Source organism: Onychomys torridus, chromosome 14, assembly GCF_903995425.1.
Source record: "Onychomys torridus chromosome 14, mOncTor1.1, whole genome shotgun sequence".
Taxonomy (NCBI): domain Eukaryota; kingdom Metazoa; phylum Chordata; class Mammalia; order Rodentia; family Cricetidae; genus Onychomys; species Onychomys torridus.
In genome coordinates, this window is record NC_050456.1 from 65,813,082 (window position 1) to 65,835,712 (window position 22,631).

The 22,631-nt window shown below is 44.8% G+C and overlaps 1 protein-coding gene across 1 annotated transcript in view; it reads right to left on the bottom strand.

The window, feature by feature from the left end:
* The window catches only part of Kcnk10 (potassium two pore domain channel subfamily K member 10), a 136,025-nt gene extending 114,785 nt beyond the window's left edge, over positions 1–21,240 (bottom strand). Inside the window, exon 1 of the mRNA XM_036206528.1 lies at positions 20,761–21,240. Within this exon, the coding sequence (XP_036062421.1) occupies positions 20,761–20,812 (52 nt within the window). The 5' untranslated portion in view covers positions 20,813–21,240. The remainder of the gene's footprint in view (positions 1–20,760) is intronic.
* Between the last annotated feature and the right edge of the window lie 1,391 nt (positions 21,241–22,631).

Sequence of the window (22,631 nt, forward strand, 5' to 3'; positions counted from 1 at the left end):
AAAGATTGATTTCAGCTTGTGGTCTTAGAGGCTCCAATCTATAGTCATCTGGCTTCAGTGTTCTTGAGCCTATGGTGAGGCAGCAGATCATGGTGGAAGGCTCTTCACATTGTAGTAGGAACAGAGAGATTAACAGAAAGATCAGGACCAAGATGAACCTTTCAAAGACACAAACCAAGAGGCCCATGTCTTCCAATGAGACCCCACCTTCCATAGTTCAAAGCACCTGCTGATGATCTGTTCGGATTTTTAAAACCATCAATGGATTAAACCTTTGATTAGGTCAGAACCTTGATAATCTAATCATCTCTGAAAATGGTTCTATAGACAAACCCAGAGGTGTGTTTTACTAATTGGCTAGGGTACCAATCTAATCAGATTGACACTTAAATTACCCATCACAGAGCAGTAATTTGGTAAACAATAGTGCCTTGGCCAGTCTCAAAAGTATAGCACACAAGTATGTGATAAAATAGAAGGTGACACACAGATACAAACTTCTTGCAGAAGTTATCAATTTATTTTATAGTAAACACTAGGAAAAATAGAATAATAGAATGACTATGATATAGGTGCTATTACCCGAGATGAGACTATATTTGTTTGATTTTTAAACGGCTGAATAAGTTTAAATGAAAGTATTAAGTACAGTACAAATCAGTGCTTAAAGGAAAGCTGTTTTTTTAAGTCTTTAAAAGTGAAATCAAGCTAGGTGTGGTGGTATACATCTGTAATCCTAGAATTTAGGAGGCTGAGGCAGGACAATCAAGTTTGAGGCAATCTTGGCTTGCATAGTGAAACCCAATCTCAAAATTCCTAATTCCTAATTAAATACAAAGTGAAGTTGGCATAGGAAATATTAGTGGAAGGAGGACAATAGAGAAGGAGAAAGAATGAGGATTAACACTAAGGATGCTTGAAAAAGACTTAGGGTATCATTATTCTATACTTACCTAAAATTATATATATACATATACACACACTACTTGAAGTGATAATATCCCATAGATAATATTCCAAGAGCCACAGACTATCTAACATAAACTCAAGTACCCAGCATGAAAAAAAGAAACCTCCTTTAGAGTTTGTTGGTCAGGGGAGTCCAAAAGACCCAAAAAACAACATAGGCTTTTGCTATTGCCTTTGGTTGCCTCCTAGCTGTTGAAGGTAGTCTCTGTTGCTGAAGACACCATGTTCTTTGGCCATAGGACTCACAGAATTTGACCAGAAAGTCTCCTTCCTAAGGACAAGCTCTCATAGTACCAGAAGGTGATAAGCAAGCTACTAAGACTGGAAAAACAATCAACAGTCCTCCTACCCAGCTGTAACACCTATGTACCATAACAATGACCAACATGACAAAATATCCCTAAAGGGGCTATAGTAGTATGTATATATGGTGGCAACCAATAGCTGCCTATATGGACTAAAGGCCTCACTGAACAGGAAGGAAATCTAACTCTAGCCAACTCAACATGGCTATTGAGGTCATGAGTCTTAGAGAACTTACTACCTACTTTTCTAAACCAGGAAAATTCCTAAGTACATTCTAAACATTTACTCTTCTACATACGGATAAGTGTCAATATCGCCCCTCATCAAAGAAGCTTTTTTTTGCAACAGACAGAAACCATTACAGAAAGCTACCACTAGGAAAAATGCAGAGAACAACTGACCTTGGGGTATTTTGGGGAGCGCATCACCAGTTGATAGATCTTCAATACAACTCCTGAACCCAAGGCCCAAGGAACATTGTGGAACAGAGGACAGAAAGATTGTAAGACCCAAAAGACTTAGAAACATGATGGTCTTGCTGAATTCCCACACAATGGTAAGACTTCATTTTCAGGATGTTGCAATGAGAAAATAACTCAGTGTGAATTTCTCTTTTAACTTTTTTTTTTACTTTTTCTTTACTTTTTTAAACCAAGTCTCACTTTGTAGCACAGGCTGGCCTCAAACTATTGATCCTCTTGCCTCAGCCTCCTGAGTGTTAGGATTATAGACATGTGCCATCATGCCTGACCTTATTCCTCCCTAATACTTTTATAAAACTCAATTATACCTTCCATTAATCAGGGTAGACACCAACAGTCAAGGGATTCTTGCCTGTAAACTAATTTTATTTACCACATTTTGAAATATAGCTAACCATGTATCCTATAGTACCTTTCTAATCACATGAACAAATATAGACCACATTCACAATGCACGCTTTGGATTCACTCAGACCTAAAGTAGATTCTCAACTCTACTAACTACTATTTATCAGAGTCTTGGGGGAAACTCATTTATCCACACTAGAAAACATTCATTGCGAGTTTCATGTCCCAGACACTATGACCAACCACCTGAAGTCTCAGTATAGAACAGGAGTAACAGTATCCCCACAATACAAAACTTGTCAGAGCTAAGTAAGTACTACAACATATGCAAAATAGCTGGCACTGTTCCTGGCCCACAGTAACCATATTCGTTAGTTGTCACTGTGGTCCCCATCATCATCATCATCATCATCATCATCATCATCTTTCCCATCCTCATTGCTATTACTATTATCTTCAGTCTTTGCAAGAGCATGAAATGCTACTAGCTGTGTTTGCCTCCTTAAAAGTCTCTGCTCCCTTAATGTCATGCAGATATCATTTTAGTGGTTTTAGTTTAGTAATTTCATTAGTTTTGGTTCATTAAACTACCAAATAGAAGTTTTGTTGTTGTTGTTGTTGTTTTCAGGGAATTATAGGCCCAGTGCAGAGAATTATAACAGAAGGTGGCTGGTGAGAGTGGGTGGCTAGAGAAAGCTCTCTGGAGAGATGACATTTAGGCTTGGATTTCAGAGGTGAAGAGAAGCCAGTCACAGAAAGACTGGAGAAAAGAGAATTCCAGGAGGAAATGCAGGTTTGGGGAAAGTCTTTAATAAGACAGAGTTTGGAAAAGCAAGAAGTCCAGAGGAAAATGGGGAGAGGTGGTTCCGAACAAGGTTGTGGGCAGGCTGGCAAAAGCCACTCCACAAAGCTCTGCAGGCCAGCTGCCGTAGAGACCACTTAGGTGAAATGCTATGCTCCAGGACATCAGTGACAGGCATAGAAATAAATAGACCAATAGGAAGGCTCTGTCAGCCCCCCCCCGCCCCCCCGCACTAAGAGGACACACAGATCAATGGTGGGAGAAGAAAAGGATAGAAACAAAGATTCTAGGTATGTTTAGAGGGCCAGTGGATAGGACTTGCTGGTGAATAGAAGGTGTAAGGGTGGCAGGAGAGACAGGACAGAAAAGACTCACAAGATCTGACTGGATTTTAAGAGGTGGTGCCCTTCCCTGAGATAAGGCAGTCTGAGGAACGACAGCATTGGAATGCAAAGTCCATAGTTCTTGATGGTCTTCTTGGTGAAAAGGGGTCTGTGAGTGGAAATGTCAAGGAGGCAACTAGACACACACACACACACACACACACACACACACACACACACACACACACACACACACACACACACACACACACACACCCTTAGAAATTACAGCATTTACATGGCACTAAAGGGCTGCTGAGGTCAACCCAGAAGAATCTACAGAACCAAAGGAGAAGCATTCAGGCACGTAGAGAAAAAGCAAGAGAGAAACAGCCAGTAGGAAAGCAGGGTGTAGCAAGAATAGCGAAAGGAAAACCCATCCTGTTGCAAACCAGAATGAAATACTTTCGTAAAAGGCTACGTTGTCCTTCTAAAAGTAAAAATTGCTTCAACGTGTCCAGAAAGATGGGGCAGACATCGCCTGGGACTTTTATTCTTAACTTTCTTCCTCTTCGCTGACACAGTCAATTTTACTTAAAGATCGGTTAAATGGTAATATCAATGAAGATGGGCCCCACCTACAGAAGCAAGGAATGAGTCTTCATCATTCTGTGCTAAGAAAGATAAAACATTGCCCTTTGCTAGTGATGGGGTTTAGGGCTTAGATGCAAGAAGTATATGAAGGACTTTCAGGCAAATGAAAACTCCTTCAAGTCAGAGAAGAAAGGAAGAGGTAGGAAAGAGAGAAGAGGGGAGGGGCAAGGGAGGAAAAGGGAGCTGCAGATAGGGAAAGAGGAGCTATGGTGGTTTGAATAAGAACAGCCACCACAGGTTCCTACACGTATGCTTAGTCACCAGGGAGTTGCACTATTTGAAAGGATTAGGAGGTGTGGCCTTATTGAACAAAGTGTGTCACTGGGAGTGTGCCCAGCTCTCAGTCTCTGCTTGCAGATCAGGATGTAGCTCTCAACTACTTCTCCAGCACCACACCTGCCTACTGCCATGCTTACCACCATGGTGATAATGAACCAAGTCTTTGAAGCCATTAAGCAAGGCCCCATTTCAATGCTGTCTTCAATGAGTTGCCTTGGTCATGGTGTCTCTTCACAGCAATAGAACAATGACCAAGGGAAAGAGAAGAGAAGGGGAAGGAAAGGGGGGAGGGGGGAAGAAAAAGAGATAGGGAAAGGAAATACCCATGGAGGGAGGGGTAGAGGGAGAGCCTGTCACTTCCTCATTCCCTTCGCTGTCTTTAGGGCAAAATGGTATCAGGAGTTCCTGAGTCTTCGTACTACCATCCAGGACCTGTGCTGGTATGGTGCAAGGAGGCAAAACGGGAAACGGAACGAGCCAACAAGAACAGAGTTCTGATGGAGTTAGGAAATAGAAGAATCAGTCCTGGAATTTCCTCATTTGGTGAGCACCTACTTCTCATAACAGTCAGTGCCATGTTGTATTAGGAACCTCTAGCAGGGTCTTGGCAAGAGGAAGCACTTAGTGTCTTAAGGCATCCTCAAAAGACCACACAGACAAAGAGATCCTCATTGTGAAAGCCGACCCTGGGAAGCCATGGCCACTTAGAAAGTGAGGTAAGTGAAGATGTCATCCTTAGACCACTGAAGTGATGACTAGAGGAGATGGAGGGTCAAGGAGAAGATATGTGACACTGAAGCCCATTTATACACTGATGGGAATATTCATGTAGAGAGGGAAAGACCAGTGGGTCCAGAGGAGAGAGAACGCCCCAAAGCGCAAAGAGGTCCCTAGTGTAAGTGTTTCAAAAGGTTGATATTATAAAACATACTTGATTCACTGAGTGCTGTGGGATGTTCTGTATGTTAAATGTGTTGCTCTGATGGGTTAATAAATAAAACACTGATTGGCCAGTAGCCAGGCAGGAAGTATAGGCAGGACAAAGAGAAGAGAATTGGGGAAAGTTGGAAGGCTGAGGTGGAGAGGCCTGCCAGCTGCCACCATGTAAGGTACCTGTAAGCCACAAGCCATGTGGCAAAGTATAGATTAATAGAAATGGGTTAATTTAAGATACAAGAAGTAGATAACAAGAAGCCTGCCATGGCCATACAGTTTGTAAGCAATATAAGTCTCTGTGTGTTTACCTGGTTGGGTCTGAGCGGCTGTGGGCCTGGTGAGTAAGAGAGATTTGTCCTGACTGTGGGTCAGGCAGGAAAACTCTTAACTACAAAGAAAAGACTCTAGCTACAACTGAGGAATAAGAGGGTACCAGAGGCTACTGGGACAGGGGCAGGTATGCTGGTAGGAGTCAATCACAGTAAATGAGACTGTTCTGACTATATTTTCCCAATGATATACAGAGTGTTCAAAACAAAACCTGTCGAGACCTACCTGATGCTTCCCTCCAAGTCCTCTATGAGGGCTGTTTCTCTCTCTGGCCGTTTCTCTCTACTGTATTATGTCATTGGCTGTCTCTGAACCACTTGAGTGGACCCTTAAGAGCAAGGACCAACCATTTCATTAATATCTCAGCATCAGTATCAATCAAGGAGCCTGGCTCACATGTTTATAAATATACTAAACTGAAATCAAGTCTCAGCATGATAAGGAAGAAAGGTGTCTCTCATTATTATTCACAAATTCTATTTTCATGTATTCTCCTATTTGGAAACTTTATCTAGATCCCCTCACAATCAATATCTGTGGTGCTTTTGTGGTCATTTGCAGACCTAAGGTAAACAATGGTGGCGGGGTACATCCACTTACAAGGCACACCCTTAGCTGAAGATCAGCCAAGCTGTGCTCTGCTTTCTCACTTCAGATTTTGTAATGTAAGCATCTCTGTTATTTATGATCTATTTATGATTTCACTGCCTAAAATCTCCAAGCATTACACAGAAGTGCTACCTAGAAAAATGGGAGATGATAATGAAGGACTTGGGAGAAAAGCCAGTGTGCTGAGTGAGCTTCATCCAGGCACATGGGGCAGGGCTATGGCCAGGAGTTCAGTGTGAAATAAGCCAACAGTACCAAGTTCAATAGGATGATAGTCTATCCTAATCACTTAATGAGAATGTTGTGGCCAGAGGTTGGCAGGAACCTAACCCTGTGCTTCCCATAGTAGCAACAGTTTTCATTTGCTAATTCCATATTTGCAGCAACTTTGTAGAACATGATAATTATTGCAAATAATGAAAATCAACTGCACTTCATTTTTTCCCTCTCATGAGAAGGAGAATTTTGGAAACAAACTAGTTTGATGAGGCTCGGATGAGGCTCAGATGAGCCTCATCGAGCCTTAGTTTATCACATTCTTGTGGCTCATTTGCCAGAAGCAGGACTCAAGGAGTATGTTTTGGGGAGAAAGTGACTTCTTAGGTATAGATTCTAGTTCTTGACAGTTGTTGGCCTTAGTGACGAATTAGGTATCCTGGGGTACCGCACCCTCTGGCCTCATTCCACCACCAAAGCTGGTGCCTGATGCATAAGGCAGAGACACGGGGAAGAAAAATCTTTGACGTATGTCTTCCTTTGAGTTCCCCCAAGAAGCTGAACCTACAAGAATTTGTAGTTTGTTTGGGAGATGCGAAAAGCACCTTTAGGGAATTAGCGAAGAGAGCCACAGATAGGAAGGTTGCTAAGAAACCAATAAAAGATACAGCATCAAGTGAGTTATCACGGTGAGGAAACTGAGGTCCTGTGCAAAACATACCCACTGCTGAGGGAATGGGAGGTGTTGATGCACTGTCTCCCATCAGTCATTATTTGAGGGTCACTCTAAATGTCCTAATTCCCCAGTACTCTCCGCCTTCCATGGGAGTAGCAAAGAAGATTCAAGCCAAAAAGAGACAAAAACCTGCCAGGATAACAGTCAGAAGTTTGTTGGTAGCCAGATGTGGTAGTCCACACCCGTAATGCCAGGGGCTGAAGCAGGAGGGTGGCAGGTTCAGTGCCAGGCTGGGCTACACGGCAAGACCCTCTCCATGAAAAGTGAGAAGTCAGAGAGTCTGGAGTGTCGAGAGTAAAACAATAAGGTTGGATACTAGTGTGGGTGTTGGATCACACTGCGCTGGTAGTGGCAGTCACTATCAACTGTAACCAGGAGTGGGGTTATTTTTATGAGGAACCTGCTGATTTAGTTACTTTTCTTAAGTCTCTGGCAAAAACAGCTGTTATAAATAGCATAAGGGCTATGTTTGGTTATGTTTGAATCACTGTGATCAAAATACCTGCCAGAAGCAACTTGTGGAAGGGAAGATTTATTTGGGCTCATGATTTTGGAGAGACTGCAGCCCATCACGGAGGGAAAAGCTAGAGAAGAAAGCATGTGTCAGAGGTTCCTCACACCACAACAGAGCAGGAAACAGAAGAGTACCAGAACCAGGAGCCAGGCTATCGCTTCAGAAGCCCACCATCCTTTCTAACCTATTTCCACCAGCCAGACCCACTTCATCAAGCTCTACAGCCTCCCACAAGACTGCAATCAGCTGCAGATAAGGCTATCAAAACATGAGCCTATAAAGATCTGCATGGACTCAACCCCTAACAAATAGGAATGATTTGTTTCAGCTTATTGTCCCAGAGGGTGCAGTCCAGGCTTTCTTGTCTCCATGCACTCAGGGAGGACATCACGCAGCAGGAATGTATGACAGAAGACACTCAGGTTGGATAGAAAGCAGGTGTGGTCTGATGAGCTGGTTTTAATCCACATCTCTAGCAATGAATTTCTCACGGTGCATCAAAATTACTTGATTAAATATTTGTCTCAATGACCAGTCTGTGACATCTCTGGGAGTCCAGACTTGGGATTTTTCCACGTGTCTGTATCCAGTACCCAGCTCCATTTCTGTTTAAGCTCACTTGGTCAGTGTCCAGAATAACCAGATGGATGAAAAACAACCAAAGACATCCTGACAGCCATGGGAAACGGTGGTGAGTGTGAAAGTGGACAAGGACTTACAGAGTTCCCCAAAGCCAGCCCCCTGTGGCTGTCTGTTCTGCCTCTCTTTATAACTGGGACTGAATACAGAACTTATTGCCTGATAATCCGGCATTCATGTGCCCACAGAAGCTGTGTTCTCACCCTGCCAGAGAAAGGAATCAATGCATCACCGTCTCTCATTAATTCAGGCTCGGAGGAGGACTTCTGAGCTGAGGCCACAAGGACAGGACAAGCAGGGAGGGGGTCCCATTATAGCCAAAGGGAAAAGACCACAATGTTACAATACCTCCAGACACACCAGGAACAAAGTGACAGCCAGCCTGGAGGGGATGCTGGCAGTCTTTATTAGGCCTGTTATGTCGGACCGACAGCTGCATGCTTCCATGAATCATTTGAAGTTAGGAGAATATGGACACACCATGGCTTCCCATTTATTGATTTGTTCACTCCAAATGCATAAATTACCATAGAATCAAGGGCTGAGTGACAAAGCCAGAGAAAAGATTCTTTCAAGTAAGAAAATTGAATATGCAGCAGCCATTGCTCCACAGCATACGTCCCCTTTGCATAATTGGTTCTCATAACCACAGATGTCAGGAAAAGTTTTTTTTTTCCCCCAACTGTATGTTTTTCAGCTTCTATGAGTCCTATAAGAAGACCCAAATGTCCCAGTCAAGTCCAATGCCCACCACTATTCTGGCCACATAGCAGCTATCCATCATAAGCATTTGCTGAATCCATTGTGCAGTCTACAAGTCTACAAAGGTTTAAATAATCTTTAAAATAAACTTTTAACATCATCTTCCCATGTCACACTATTCCTGGAGATCCTGTTATCCTTAAGAAATCAACAAGTGCCCCATCAATCACCTGCTACACTGGTCATAATATGACCATTCATGTCACCACCCCGAAGTCACCAAACCACACATTCCCCCCTCAAGCCAATAGCAAAATCTCAAACGACCAGAGCTTGAATTCATCCAGCCTCATTGGCTTTCTCTCTTCCTGGGGAACACAGCCAAAACTCTCAGCATCTAACCTTCCTGCCAGCGAAGCAACATTGTCAGAATCACAGAGCAAGAGCCACTGACATTTGGTGCAGGTACAATTACACCTACAGCATGCGCAATGCCGGCCTTATGAAACTTTCCATGGTAGAAACAGAAATGCTGAGTACATTATGCAGGTGTGGCCCGGGCCTAGATCATAACAAAGCCTCTGAGGATCCAGGAGCTTGAAATGGGGCTTCCTGAACCCTCCAGGTTCAGTTCTCAGCATCTACATAGTAACTCAGATGTAACAGCAGTTCCAGGCGATCCCCCCCTCTTCTTGCCTCCACAGGCACCAGGCATTCATGCAGTGCACAGACACATGTGCAGATAAAACACCCATACACATAAAATTAAAACTGAAAGAAGAAAAGGAAGCAGGACCTCTGGAAGCGTACAGTTAACAGAAAGTTAAAAACACCAGCGTAGGGCTGAAGTTGGGGCTGAGTAAAGTGTTCTCTGTGCAAGCATGAAAACACCACTTACAAAGCCATTGTGACATCACAGATCTGTAATCCCAGCACTGGGGGGGTCACAACAGGTAGATCTCAGGGGATCAAAGCCATCTAGTCTACAAAATCATTGAGCTCCAGGTGCAGTGAGAGGCCCTGCTGCAGAAAAAAAAGGGGTGGGAGTGGGGAGGGGAACTATGGAAGAAGATACCCCCAAATCTAACCTCTAGGTTCCAAGTGTGCCTACATAAGCAAGCAATCACACCTGTACACACACACACACACACACACACACACACACACACACACACACACAGGCACCAATGGGACAACAAGATTGCTCAGTGGGTAAGGGTGCTTACTACCAAGTCTGACTACCTGAATCTCCAGAACCGATGTCTAAGGAAAGAACCGACTCCTATAAGTTGTCCTCTCTCTCTCTGTATCTGTCTCTGTCTGTGTGTAACATACACATAATATAATGTATACACATACATAGATGATAAATAAATGTTTAATGTTTAAAGTACCAAGGAAGAGTCCATCCTATGTGGCAGAGGGAGTTTCCAGGTTGAAAGAACAGAGGGAAAATAATAGGCTGGGCATGGAGGGGTGGGGAGAGGAGGAAGGGGAGGAGGAAGAGGGGTTTACGGTGGCATATGGGCATTCTGATCCCTCAGTTACCATGGTTACAGACAACACAAGAGCTGGCTCTAGTACAGGACAGGCTTCAGGCAGCCTCACAGAAGCCCCTCTCACCCCGCCTTAGACCCTGTCCTTGTTACTTTGTGTGAAGAATGATCTACTCAACAGTCTCCAGTTCTCAATCGATCCTGCTCAAGTCCACAGTGACCCGCAAAGAGACCGTCCTCACACTGTTCTGTTTCAGACTTCCCTCAAAATACAAATCACGTGAGGAAGGAACCAGGTGTGTGATGTGGGGAAGCGTGGGAGCCCTGAGGCAGCCTACTTCCAGGAAAGCATTTATTCAAGATTACAGAGAGGATGCAACAGTCTGTCAAAAGAATGCTTACTGGAAATACGACAGGGAGTGCCAACAGCCCTCCTCCACCAGCACGTGTGTGCTTGCCACCCCAGGCGCACTGTGTCTGCATCTTAGTGAGGACCAACTCAGGTCCCAGTCACGTGGTTCTGATGGTGTCATCATTGATATGGAAACCCCATTCCCCAACATTTGGATTGCTCAGACCAGAGACCACCCTGGTTTTTCTGGTTTTATTTGAGAACACTGAGTGGAGTTTGTTTGGGGGATTTGTTTTTGGTTTTTGTTCGTTTTGGGTTTTGAGTTTTTGAGGGGTTTTGAGGGGTGTTGGTTGGTTGTTTTGGTTTGGTTTTTGGTTTTTGGTTTGTCTTTTTGAGACAGGGTCTCACTATATAGCTCAGGCTGGCCTAGAATTCAAAGCATCCTGCCTCATCCTCCCAAGTGCTAGGATTTACAGGTGTGAGCCACCACATACAGCTGAAGGCTGGGGTTCCAGCCACTAAATATGTAAAAGAGGGGAGCTTATGAAGAATCTTCAAAATAGGGAAGTCTGAGTGTTCCCATTCAATCTCTAGTTTTCATGGTGAGTGAAAAAGAGTGTGTATTAAATAGCCTTTTGACAAGCATGGCTCTCATATAAATAGCTCAATAGATACTTTTTTTGATAGCTGTGGGACAGAACCCATGACCTCTCACACACCAGGACTGGCATTATTTGGTGGCCAGTGATAGAGTAAAATATAAGGGCCTGTGAGGACTCTCCAAGGGACTGAACAAGCATCATTCTGCAAAATTATTTCATAATAACCTGCCATTGATGTTGCTGCTGCTGTTACTGTTTTTGTTTTTAACATTTTGACTGCAGTTTTTGTTTTATTTTGTTTTTTAGTGTTTGGGATTGAACTTGGGGCCCTTTACATACTAGGTATGCCAGGCAAGTGCTCTACCACTAGGTACATCCCCAGACAGGCCTGACTTTTCTTTTTTTCCTTCACAGCATTGTTGAAACCAGCTATATCTCACAGAACACACTTTGGGAAATACTGGTGCATAATTTTACAGTTTTAAATAATAGTTACATTTATCTCAATTGATCATCTCAATTGCTACAAAGTGCTATTGTAAGCTATGTTTAAGGAGGGGCACTAAGGCTCAAAAAAGTTAAGTGGCTTTTCCAAGTTCACTCACAGGTATGGTTTTAACACAGCAATCTAAATGGATTAATATATCCAGCCAATAAAGTCAGTAGAGCAAGAACACAAACTCAAATATTATGATTGCAAACTATATTCTTTATCTGATTTTTTAAAAATCAAAACAGTGTAGGTTTCATAAGCCTGGACTAAGAGTATTAGGACCCCAGGAGACTCCCAAGAGGGGTGCCTCTGTCATGGATTACCCTCCCTGGCAACCTAGATAGTGACCCAGATATATCTCAAGAAGCAGAGAGTTGCTGGAACCTTCACACCAGCATAGGGCATCCATCACCTGTGCAGTGCCTAGAATAATTCTATATACATCATTTCATTTCATATCATCTGCATAACAAACCAAGGATGTGCTGGCTGTGACCTGTCCATCTTACAGTTAAAGAGACCAAGTCAAAAATGAAGACATTTCCTCCAATCAGTTGCTACTAAGCAATGCAGCTCAAATTAAGACCAAAGGGACTCAACTGATCAACAACTCCATTCTTTTCTTTTCTGTAGGTGCAGCAGAAACAGCCCTGGAACTCTGATCGTTCCACCCTCAGTGGCCATGCTGCACAAGGAGACATCTTAACTTGAATCTAAGTTAAATGATTATAATGTACATTTAACCTTTTATCCAAACATTCTAATAATATATGTGCTAGACCAGATCTGACCTGAGTTCCTTCCATACAATCTCAAATTCTGCAGTGAGAAATGAGCACCTTTAGCCTAGAGCAGCAGTCACAACCAGTAGATTTAGGATATGGCTCAGGCTGGTCTGTGGTTAAAATGGGTGAAATATAAACCCTCTCCAATTTGCAAGAAGGGAAATAAACTAATAAGTAGGAACTTTTATCTTTAATTCTTTCCTCTCATCATTTCTTTAAATATTTACCTAACTTCTTTTCTCACATGACTAATTTGGTGAGTGTTCAATTGTTAAGTATCACAATTGACACCCAGTATCTGTTTGGCCTACCAGGCTCATACCACATGAAAATGGGTAAATTATGGGGTTCAGTAAACTGCTCACTATACTGAGTTCAGACCCAAACATCCATGTAAAAGCTATGTGCAATAGCACACATCTGTAGCCCCAGGACTAGAACTGTGAAGATCCCTCAAGCTCCTGACCAGCCAGTCTGGCTCAAATGACTTCCATTTAGTGAGAAGTCTCCAAAAAAGTAAAAAGATGATAGATAGATAGATAGATAGATAGATAGATAGATAGATAGATAGATAGATAGATGGGTGGGCAGGCAGGTGGGCGGGCAGACAGATGGATGGACAGACAGACATACAGACAGATAGATAGGTAGACAGACATACAGATAAGGTAAAGAGTAATTAAGGAAGAAACTGGATGATACCCCCTAACCTCCACACACATTCATTCACACATACACACACAATAACACATGGACAACACACACAGGTTAAATTACAATATTTATCTTTATCCTACTAGACTATTTTGTTGTAATTCAGGAGACCTCTAGTCTCCTTCTCTGTATAAGAAGTTTATTTTCTTGTTTCTGACTTCTGTGTCGTAATTACAAGAACTGACACTTCAAGGCTGTCTACAAAGGCCTCAGTGAACTCGAAGTTCTCTTTCATCAAAAAAAAAAAAAAAAATCTCATTGTGTCTCCCACTATCCGTTCAATAACTAAAGCCCTACATTGAATAGCTGGGCAAGGGAGGAAGTGAAACTAGTTTGCAGAGGCAAAAGCAACTGAGATCAGAACTCTGTAAGAACAGGGCGAGGAAGAGGAAGGAAGAAAGGCACCAAGTTGCCTGTGATGGCTTGCTTGTATGTGGTAGCACCAAACCCTGTTTACTTATACAGAAGCAATAAGGCCAAATTTACTCCCCAAACCCCCTATTTCTACTCTTACAGCCATTAATGTGCATAATTCTCCACTTATGGCTATTAATGCCCACTCCTCCTGCCTCTCTAGGGCTGGAAATGGTCAAGGAAAACTGCTCCCTTCATGGTCACTCCTTCTTTGGCCAGTGACTGTGGTCCTCACACCTTCTCCAACCTCACGTGAAGGATGAGAAAACTGGGCTTCATTGTCACCCCATGGCACTTAGTCCCAGACACTTGGAGGAAGAAAATGGAAATCTCACATTTTGTCCATAAACCACAGATAAACAATCTGTCGAGTAAGCATGAGGTCTCTGCTTTCCCCATTCTGGGTGACAGTGATGGGTCTCACAGACAGCGCTAAGCTGCTGTGAAGGACCCAAAGGACCAGAGTCCCAAAGAGAATGATTCTTAACGACAGAAATAAACCAGGTGGGCGTAAATCAACATAGTGACCGTATTCCCAATGCCACACTTAAGTTCCATAACAAAGCCTGTGGATGGGTCCCAAAGCTGATCTAACTCAATGTGAGCCTCCCACTAAGTGCCCCTCTTAACAAAATCTAAAGATTTAAAAATCACATTTCTGCTTTCATCAAGGGACTAAACTGAAGCCTCTTAATAGGCTATAGGCAAATTACTTATATCCACTCTATCATTCAACATTCTCTATCTATCTATATCTATCTATCTATCCATCTATCTATCTTTGTGTGTGTGTGTGTGTTCGTGTGTGTATGTGTGTGTGTGTGTGTGTGTGTGTGTGTGCAGGTGCACATGTGTGCATGTGTGTGTGTGATTCCCCATAGACTAAAAGTAAAAAGCAGTTCACTAGCTCATTGTGTAGTAAATATTCTTTGCACCATATTCCATATCTCAGCTCTGGTGGAAGTTTCCAGCTGGGGCAAAACAGTTTCTCAAATGCACCTGACTTAAAGGCAAAGCACAGATGTGTTAGAAACTGGATGAACAGCAAAGATCCACATGCCCTGCCATTCCACAAAGGAAGAACTAACCATGCTGTAAAGGAAGCTTGAACCAAATCTCAGCCCAGAAAATCTCTGGAACATCATCCTGCTGTACTTTCTGAGCTAATTATGGTGATTTGGGCTCATTATTAATTGCATTTGGAATGCTGATCTTCTGAAAGTTGGATATTCAATCAGAAATAGATTATTTCCTTTCCAGAAAACCTAAACTGTACAAATGTGTGTTTGGAAACATGCTAATAAAGACAGTACTCATGGGACCTCACAAACTCAATATAGCTCCCATTCACCACAAACTGATAAATCTTCCTTTAGGCAGGATGGAAGGTGGGCTTCTACAGACTGACTGCATTCAACATGCAGACTCATGGGGTAGTGTGTATGTCAGCCTATACAGGTGCAAGGCGCTGAAACAGCCCACACCTCTCTCAAAGAGATTTGTGAGTATACTGGTGAGTAAGAAATCTGGGTGACCTTGGAACGTATAAAGACCCTGGAGGAAAAGAGAGAGGAAGGTGTAAGGGAAACTGCTCTGGTAGAGGCAGCCAGTGGCCTGGGTCTGCTTCTGCTCTGCCTATTTGAGGTGTGAAGGCCCCAAATAAGCTGTTTGTCCTTTTTCTACATCCTAGCTTTCCCAGCAGTAAGACAAAACTCCAATGTCTGCAAACATAGTTGCTTGAAGAACAAATGACATCATTTGTTGAAAGTGTTCTGTAAACTGAAAAGTGCTACACAAAAGGTGAAGAAGGCCTTTCTGAAACTCGACACTGTAAGCGCAGCTTTTTAAAGGATCCAGCTCCAGTTCCGAGGTTTTCCTTATTCCTTAAGTGTATTAAAGTGCCTGAAAATAGCCACAGATCCATTATTCACTGAATACCAACCAGATCTTTGTCTGGCTGGACACACCCATCTGGCATCACTCCCTCACACTTATACAGTCTTTCAGTTCCTGGAGGGGGGAGGGGAAGGAAAGCAGTATGCTACAGGCTTGAGAAATAGAAAGGAGACAGGAATATGGGTGTCCATTCTGAAGCCAAGATATTGAAGACCGTCTTTTTCCAGTCTTGTTTGTACTTTGTAGCTTATAACTTAAAGGAGTCTAGAATTTCATGATGCACAGAGCCTTGGGTCCCCTCCAACCCCACCGGTCCACCTGTTCATCATCCATCCAAACATCAATCTAGCCATCTACCCATCTATCCCTCTACCTAGCTTTCCTCCCTCTTCAATCCATCCCTATCTCCATCCACCCACCCAATTCATCATCCATTAAATACTGGGTTTGTGAATGACTACGATTTGCCGGGTACTTCCTGTGGCACTGGAGTATATTAATGAGCAAGCCTGCTCATGAAGTTCATACACTAGTAAAGGAGGCTGGCATCAAATATGATATATAAGGAAGATGATTCCAGATTGCATCAACCACCAGAAAGACCCCTAAGCACATGACACATTCTAGAACCTGACAGAGACAGAGAAATAGATTCTTCAAATAGGGAAGAAAGCCCTTTCAAAGGAGGTAACTAACATGGGACCTCAGGTTTTTGTGTGAGTATTCATCACAAGCAGCTCAAAGTACCCTGAGACAAAAACAACATGATGTGTTTACAGAAAAGGAAGAGGAGAAGGAGAAGAGAAGGAGAAGCCACTGCCCAAGTACTCGACCATCAGAACTGGGAAGGTAGTATAATGAAAGACGTCAGAGAGGCGGACAAAGGTCATGACCTCTCCCTGTATGGGAAGAAAGTAGGACCCAGAGAAGCTAAGTGAATAGCCTGAAGTCACCACGCAGCTAGTAACCGCTATAGCTGGCTCCAGATCCTAATCCTTCTCTCCCCCCAGATCTTGAGTTTTCTACACTATATTGATCCACTTGCCTCAAGCTATGAGAACATTCTGTGTTAATGTTTCTGGGGCTTAAAGGTAACAGCAAGTATATGCAGTGGGATGTCTTTCTGTATGCTGCAAACATGTGTTGCTCCCATTGGCTAATAAATAAAGCTGCACTGGCCTCTATGGCAGGGCAGGATGGGACCAGGGAGGAAAATCCAAGAGAAATAGGGAGAGGAGAAAGAAGGGGTGGGGGGATATCAGCCACCATCCAAGGAGCAATAAGATGCCAGCAGACCAGTAATGCCACGGCTGCGTGGCAACATATAGATTAATAGAAACGGGTTAAGTTATAAAGAACTACCTAACAAGAATCCTGACCCATAGGCCATACAATTTGTAAATAATATAAGCCTCTGTGTGTTTACTTGGGACCAAGCGGCTGTGGAACATGGGTGGAAGAGATTCATCTCGACATAGGGCTGGGCAGGACCTGAGAAACTTCTGGCTACAAGCAAATTCCAATTAGGCAGGAAAGTACCAGTAAATGATTCTGGTGACTTTGGATGCATCCCCCTCCTATTCTAATCTCTCTCTCTCTCTTCATTCTCTTCATTCTCTTTTTCCTCCTTCCAATAAGTTCTCACAGTCCCCGAGAGATGGAAGACTCCCCAGGCAAGAGTCAATGTCACAATAGTTTATGAGACATGGGCTAGAAAAATGCTTCAAAGCCCAGACTCTAGTCCAGTCCCACCACTGACGAGCCATGCAATGCTGAGCAAGTTACTTGACCTCTCTATTCCTCAATTCCCTCATTTTTAAGAGCAGGATAATACTTTCCTCCTAAGTTGTTTGTCAACATTAAGGAAATTAATATATGTAAAGTATTTGACCCGTGTCTGGCACATAATTCTAAGACACACCCACTTCCCTCCTGCCTCTTAGCCAGACTCTGGTCACCTGCACCTTCAGAAATAAAAGGTGTGGGGTTGGGGATTTAGCTCAGTAGTAGAGCACTTGGCTAGCAAGCATAAGGCCCTAGGTTCGATCCTCAGTTAAAAAAGAAGAAAGAAAGAAAGAAAGAAAGAAAGAAAGAAAGAAAGAAAGAAAGAAAGAAAGAAAGAAAGAAAGAAAAGGTGTGAACCAGATCGCTTCAGGGGAAGGCAGCTTCACAGTGTCCCAGCAACAAGCAGAGGTCAAAAAGGACAGTAACACACCATCAAATAAGAACTGTAAACATGAAGCCTGGAGACTATACTCTTCCAGAGGACCTGGGTTTAGCTCCTAGCACCCACATGACAACTGGATAAGCATCTGTTACTCTAGTTCCAAGAAGCATCTGATACCTACTTCTGGCCTCCATGGACACTATGCGCATGCGGTACACAGATATACACAGGCAAAACACCCATACACATAAAACAAAATAGAGAATTTTTTAAATAATGAAAGCAAACCAGGCGGGGACCAGCGAGAGGGAAAGAGGAGGGCTGGGGTTGATAATTGAGGTGGGGGATATGAATATAAACAAAGTATAATGATGTATATGAATGAAGACGCCATCACGAAACCCATTCTTCATATGGTAACTAAATTTTAATTTAAAAAAAGAATTGTGAGAATAACTGAATGAAATAATGGACATGAAGCACCTGTCTTGCTGTGCTGGCTCATGAAATGCTGTTATTTTTGTTGAGGTATTTATTTTTAGCAGCCGTGGTTGTAACTGTAGAAGTTACTTGTATGATTTTCTTCTCCATATCGGGCTGTGAAATACGGGGAATTTGTGAGAAGTACTTGTCCCTGGGACACAAGAGGCTATTACAGAAATAAGTTTTCAAAGCGGAAGCCAGCATCAGAAAGACAGTCCCTCAATGCTCCTGTACTGGAATTCCAGAAGCTATCTACCCCTCCCCAGTCAACTGCCTGCCCCCTGGGGACATCTCACTCTAGAATGTGTGTACTGCTTTCTCCACCCCAGGCCCACCCCAGGTGCATCCCAGTCCTCTGGAAGTCCCACCTTGGTGCTTCTTCCACAAATCCTGTTGATTTCAGGTCACCGCCGCTTCTTGACCCATCATCTCTCCATCCCCAAGGCCACCACGGCCTTGGTTAGTGAACCATTGTATCTGGTCCCCACAGTTCCATCACATGGCAATGGTAGCTCAGATCACCTGACTCCAGCTAAAGCTCTTCGAGGCTTAAAATAAAGACCCCTCTTCCTGGATCCCAAACCTAACTCTATCACCACCACCACCACCACCACCACCACCACCACCACCAGAGCCTATAGATTCCCCTAGCCACACCTCACAGCACCTCTCCCTTACTTTCTCTCTCCTCCGAGCATGGGACACGACTCCCAGCTCATCAAATGCACATGTTCCTCCTGCTCTGAGACCTTTGCACTGCAGTTCCCTCTACAGAAGGCAGATCTCCTTCTCACTGGCCAGGTAACTCCCTCTCTAGATGGCAGTTCCATACAGGTGTCATTACCTCACAAAAACCTCCTGAACATCCCCTCCCTTGGCCTTTGTCAATCTGCTTTGTTTTGTTTCAGACAGGATAGAAGCCCAGGTTGGCCTGGAACTCACTATATAACCTCATGTTCACCTCAAACTATTGGAAATCCTGACTCCACTGGCATTACGGGCATGAGTCACCCCACTTAGCTTCAATCTTTTCTATCAGACTTTCTTAAAGCCCCAATGGTGCTTACAGAACGTGCTACACATTCAGTCACTAACTCTTCCCTGCAGTGACGAATTCTGACCTGACACCCACACTGTAAATTCCAAGAAGACACATATTTTGTCTGTCCTGTTCTGACTATATTCCCAGAACCAGGACTGTGCCTGATAGGAAGCATGCATTTGGGAAATAAATATGTCCTGCAAGGATTAAAAGTAAAAGCCAAATCACACTTCTTATTTCCAGAGATGTGGAAACCAAACGGAAGGCTGGGCTATACTGAAGGTGTTTGCAAAATGAAGGGCAATGCCTTGTCACTTGCCTGTCAGCCAGTCAATTCATAAGACATCTACTCCATACATAACTTGCTTTCCTGGTTCCAGTCTGGGGAAAAGATGAAATGTACTCATAAAGAAATTTAAACGGAGGAACTGAATGGGAATTAGATATGATCAAGATGTGTTGTATCAAACTGTCAAAGTAAATAACATATTCTTTTAAAAAAAAAAAAAAAGAATTTAAACACACATACAAAATTTTAACCCCAAGTCCCACTCAAGCACTGCCTACCCTAGTTCAGCCTATATATGAGCAAAGGGTGACTGGACACACCGTTTCAACTTCTCCTGTTCCCATATTGGCCACTAAGAGCCATAATATCTGCACATTAACATCAGAGGCTGTAGCCAAGGCCAGGGGTGTGGTGTACCCACACACCTGTCTTAATCCCTTTTACAGAAAGGGAAAGTGACCTCCACATTCCTAAAAGAATACCACAGCATTGGTGGGGGCACACTGTAGGTCACTCTGTGAGCCCTTCCCAGACCCACCATTGTCTGTTGAGGAAAACCACTCCCCACAACCCGTTCTACAACCTGAGTCACACTAGCGGGCACGGTTAGTAATAAGAGAGAGGAAAGAAGCTGGAGCCCCGTGGGCTCCATTATTCTACACATCCTACGAGAGAAGGGCTACCCCAGGGACAGCTGCCGCAGATCGCAGCTTCAGATGCTGCCAAGAAACCTGTCCCCCTGAGGACACCCGGGCTGTGCGGTGCAGCTCCAGGTCCAGTGAGAGGCACCCCACCCATCTGCCAGAGAGACAAAGATCACCAGAAACAAAGGACACACACACACACACACACACACACACACACACACACACAGAGGCACACTCACAAAGTCAAAAGCAAATACCAACACTTGGTGAGATTTCAAAACAAACAGCCAGCTTGGTATATCTTTAAATAGACTGTGAAACCATCCTAGAGGGACAACGATTATGTGATCTTGACAGGCGCGATCTGGGCTCCGAACCCACGCTGCCTCCGCCCTCCTCCCACCCACGCTGCAGTTGCCAGGCGCATTTCCCAGCCTCAGGACGCGTGCTGCCGGGAGCAAGCTCATCCACTCCTGCCAGTGAGGGACCTGCAGGTGGAGGAGAGCCAGGGTAGCCCGAAGTAGGCAATACCAACCTTTAGGATCCCAGTTCACCTGCTTTCTTGGCGTCTCGATTGGAAATTTCATTGCTCCGTTGCCCACAGGGGGATGAAATGAAAAGAATCAAAATAATAATAATAATAATAAAGTCTTCAAGATTTACAACTCTTCGGTTAAACAGACCAACAGAACAATTTGTAAGGTTGGAGGAGCTTTGGAGGGGCTCGTGGGGAGCCCCAAGGAAAGACAAGCGGGAAAATACTAGCTGAGGAGAGCACTGAGCACTGGCTTGGGTGTTTGCACCGGTTAAGGAGGTGGCCAGCTGCTACCCTCGTGGGTGAAAGAAAAAGTAAGATCGGATGCTGAGGGTGGTTCCGAGAGGATGGAAGAGCGGGGTTGCTTCTGCAGAAGCGCGGTAGGCAGATGCAAAGCTGAGCAGCTGGAGGGCCGACGCCGGAGAGAAGCCCACCGCAGAGTCCCGGGTCCCCAAAGGCGTGTTCGTACCCCCTCTCTCGCTCACACACACACATACACATACACACACAGGCGCGCACACACGCGGCCGCGCGCTCGGGCGGGCACATCAGCCTCGCTCGGCTGCTCACAGAACACTCGCCCCACCCCAGCCGCGGCTCCTCGCCCCCGGGCGACGCCCCCCACTCCCCACCCTCTGAAAGCCATTGGTCGGAAGGGTGGTGCGGCGCCCGGGGGAGCTAGCGGCTAAGCCGACCCTCCCCGTTGGCGCTCTGCAGGTGCCGCGCCACTGCGGGAGAACGCGGGGCCCGTGTGGATCCCGACACCCGGTATGGATGCTGGGCGGTGGCAGACCTGTCCTCCCCCTGGCTGCGCAGCGACAGTGAGCGGAGGGCGCGGCTGCTACTTACTGGCGCGGCCACAGCGTGCTCGGTGGAGTTGCAGCCGGAGACACGCTTGGCTGCCTGGAAGACTCTGCAGGAGGCGGAGGAAAGGGCCTGCCGCGGCCCCACCACAGACCTCGGCCTGGGGGGGTGACCTCCTTTTACCGCTTCCACCCCGGGTGCCTGCTCTCTCGCTCTCTCTCTTCTGTCAGTTCATTTTTGCTACTCCACTCCCTGCTCCCCAGCGTGGTCCTCTGCCCTGAGTCCCGAACCCATGTCCCCACTGCGCTCCTGAGTTGAGGAGGCCAGTACCAGCCATGAGCCTTTTGTTCTGGGACCGCTTAGTATCTCACCACTGCGATCTCATCGCACCTAGTTCCCCAGACACAGCTTGGTCCCCTCCCCAGCTACCTGTAGCTGGACTGGGGATCATGCTTGGAGGCTAGGGAGATTGGTTGGGGAGAGGCCCTGAGGCCCTGGAGGAAAGTCGAGTTGCTAAGGCTTGGCAACTCAAAGAAGCTAAAGAGGTGGCCCAGGGAGCCCTTGAGAAACAGCACCAAGGGTGAGTGCAGGAAGACCTCAGCCTGGTTCTCAGAGAGTTAGGGCGACGCCCCACCCCCACGGGGCTAAGTCTCCAGAAAAGGCCAAGGGTGCTGGGGTGCTTTTGAAATAGCCACCAAGTATCAACATGAATTCTGCTTACAAGTTCCCCAGGATACCTAACCACAGAGTCTTGCACATAATAATAGATGCTCAAAAAAAAAAAAATTGTTCGCTAAAGGAAGGTATGATTAGCACACTGTGGTGATCCATACGAAGTTCAACTCAGTAGTACCCTTGTCTGTAAGATTACCAAAGTCCATTCTTCATTCAGAATACACATACCACCGAAGCCCTTCAGTGTACCATTACTGCGCCAGGTGCTGGCCACCTGACCAAGGGTAAGATTGAAGTTGACTTTCCTTCATAGAACCGGTGTCAGAAGGTCGGGTTGATGGCTGTCGCCTTAACTGGTGGAAGAAAAAGTGGCTACTCTCCTATTCCCAAGT